Source organism: Mus caroli, chromosome 19 (genome assembly GCF_900094665.2).
Source record: "Mus caroli chromosome 19, CAROLI_EIJ_v1.1, whole genome shotgun sequence".
In the NCBI taxonomy this organism is placed as follows: Eukaryota; Metazoa; Chordata; class Mammalia; order Rodentia; family Muridae; genus Mus; species Mus caroli.
The window spans coordinates 2,778,765-2,781,608 of NC_034588.1; the positions used below are offsets into that span (position 1 = coordinate 2,778,765).

Below are 2,844 nucleotides of genomic sequence, written 5' to 3' on the forward strand. Positions count from 1 at the left end.
ACGCACACACACAGACACGCGTGCTCACTCAGACACGCACACACACACTGGTTCAGTGCTTCTACAGCACGTGTGAAGAGCCTAGGCTCAGTCTCACGCACTGAAAAATACATCTAAGATGCCATCATGCCGTTATCACTCTTTGGAGTGCTCCCTGGGTCACCGTGCCTTGCATGAAGCTGACTGGTGACTTTGCTGACCATCTTGATGGCCCCGGAGAAAACACTATTCTACTTTCTTTCCACGAAAACAGGGTTTCAAGTAGCCTAGACTGGTCCTGACCCCTGTTTATAGCCCAGGATAACCCATCCTCCTGCCTTTCCCTCCCAAGTGCTGGGAATCCAGGCATGAGTCACTATGCACATCCGGGAAGAGCTGTGGCTCAAGGCTTAAGCCTGCTGAAGAGTCTCGACCACTCAGCCCAGTGACTCCTGCTCCTTACCCCACCCTGCACCCGATTAGCATTTTTTCCATGTGGACAGCAAGACAGATAGAAGCTGGCCTCTGTGCAGGCTGAGTGGGGATCTGAGGACAGGGGTTCAAACCCAATCATTGCTCCCTACTCCTGCAATGACTGTCCTACTTGGTGAACAAGAATTGGGAGAAACATTTTTCAGGCAGTGACAAGGTGACATTTCCCTGATGCTTTATGTGTGGTACTGCTGACTTCGGCCATGCTCCTGCCATCAGGCTGCTAAGTTCAGGGGCTGATGAAGCGAGAGAGTGGAGAGAGCCACACCTACCTCCCGAGGGACCTGCAAGAGAGACAGAGAGGTAATGCATGTTAGCCCAGGGCTAGGACAAACACACATGATGGTCCAGTGTTCTCAATGTAGGGAGCCCAGAGGACAGAAAATGGGCCATTGATGACACAGACCTATCCTCCCAGTGAAAGAACAGGGACCGGTGACCTGGGCCTCCCTCTGAATCAAAGCTGCTTAAAACAGCTGCCAGGTGGCATTCACAGTGTGATAAACCCCAGGGACATCAGAGACCACATTTCATCTGCTGCCAGGGGTTCTGGGTATAGGCCAAGGCTATGGCCTTCCTCTACTCTGTCAAGAGAGATCAAGAAGTTTCCATCTCTATCTTGAACCAAAGAATAAGAAGCAAGGGAGGTTGGGCAGTGGAGCACGCCTTTAATCTCAGCACCTGGGAGGCAGAGGCAGGTGGATCTCTGAGTTCGAAGCCAGCCTAGTCTCTACAAAGTGAGTTCCAGGACAGCTAGGGTGTGGCTCAACCCAGAGGAAGAGGAGGAGGAGAAGGAGGAGGAGGGAAGCAGAATGAAGAAGCAGCTGCAGCAGCAGCAGTAGGCAGAAGTACTAAGTCCTTGAACAGCCTCTCCCTGGGTAGCAGACCTTCCCCCTGCTCCAAAGGCCTGTTCACACACTTGCTCCACGAACACTCCACTTTGTTACAAAGCTGAGCCCACAGTCTGACCCCAGAGGCTGTGGCACACATAACAAGCAGCCACCCTCTTCTCTGGGACCTTCCTTTCCTGTAGCCAACCGACTCCTTGGCCCTCTCTGTAGCCGTGGGACTCAGCAGCAGCTAATGTAGGAGCTCCTTCCTGCACCACGGCCTCAGCTGTCAGCCTTTCAGGCCCTCAGGATGCACCTCTCGGCATCTCCTGGTGGATGCTCGCTGCAGTAGGCAGAGGGGGGTCCACCCCTGGCTAACCTGGTACACTGCGAAACCAATGGTCTCCATGTCCCGGCCAAAGCGACGCTCCCTGCGGCGGTGCTTCTGCATGAGGGCCAACAAGAAGCTGCAGCCCGACTCTCGGTTGTCATAGTCATCGGCATCATCCACCTCCTCCAACCGGATCTTGAACTGGGGGTTGACCCAGAAGGTGGCTGCAGGAGGAGAGGAGGGGAGGATCAGAGGCAAGCAGGGCAGGGCTTCTCAACCCTCTCACACCTCACTTCGATTCATTCATAAGCTCACTTAATACTGTGGTTACAGACGCCCTGTGAGTGTCAGAAGACAGGAAAGCAGATGGACAAGACGCCTCTTCCAGAAGGGGAAGTAGGTGAATTATCAGGATTATTACAAAGAAAAGTAAGCTGGAGGAAGGAGGTGCAGATTTATGATAACTCAATGAGCACTGCCGTGCTCAAGGTCCTGGGTTCTAAAAAGAAGCAAGCTAGTTGACCTGGGATTGTGACAGCAAGCTGAGCCCTAGTGGAGTAGCCAGTGCCTGATTTTCTCAGTGCCTTTACAAGAAGAAACTTTGAGTCTGGTGCCTTAGACCAGCCATTCATCCAGGCTGGACATAATGGCACATATGAACACATATGCACACACACGTGTGCACATGCACACACACATATACATTTGTCCTGTTTCTAATGATGCATGTAGGGGTGGGTATGTGCACATAAGTGCAGTACCCACAGAAGGCAGAAGAGGGCGTGAGATCGCCTGGAGCTGGAGGTACAGGCTCTGTGAGACACTGACCAATGTACAGGGATCTAAACTGGAGTCTCTTGGAAGGGCAGTGTGCTTTCTTAACCAATGAGCCATCTCTCCAGCCCAACAAAAACTTTTTTTAAAATTTATTTATTATTGTACCTAAGTACACTGTAGCTGTCTTCAGATGCACCAGAAGAGGGTGTCAGATCTCATTGCAGATGGTTGTGAGCCACCATGTGGTTGCTGGGAATTGAACTCAGGACCTTCAGAAGCGCAGTAGGTGCTCTTAACCACTGAGCCATCTCTCTAGCTCCCCAACAAAAACTTTTTTTTTTTTTTTTTTTTTAGATTTATTTATTTATTATATGTAAGTACACTGTAGCTGTCTTCAGACACTCCAGAAGAGGGTGCCAGATCTCGTTACGGATG

The 2,844-nt window shown here is 51.2% G+C and overlaps 1 protein-coding gene across 2 annotated transcripts in view; it reads right to left on the reverse strand.

Annotated features, from left to right (window-relative positions):
* Positions 1-2,844, reverse strand: part of Capn1 (calpain 1) — a 26,379-nt gene that overhangs the window by 7,674 nt on the left and 15,861 nt on the right. For both annotated transcript variants that reach the window (XM_021151377.2, XM_021151376.2), the window contains exons 11-12: positions 1,681-1,856; positions 744-755 (exon numbers count right to left, since the gene is read on the reverse strand). In XM_021151377.2, coding sequence (XP_021007036.1) covers positions 744-755; positions 1,681-1,856 — 188 coding nt within the window. The remainder of the gene's footprint in view (positions 1-743; positions 756-1,680; positions 1,857-2,844) is intronic.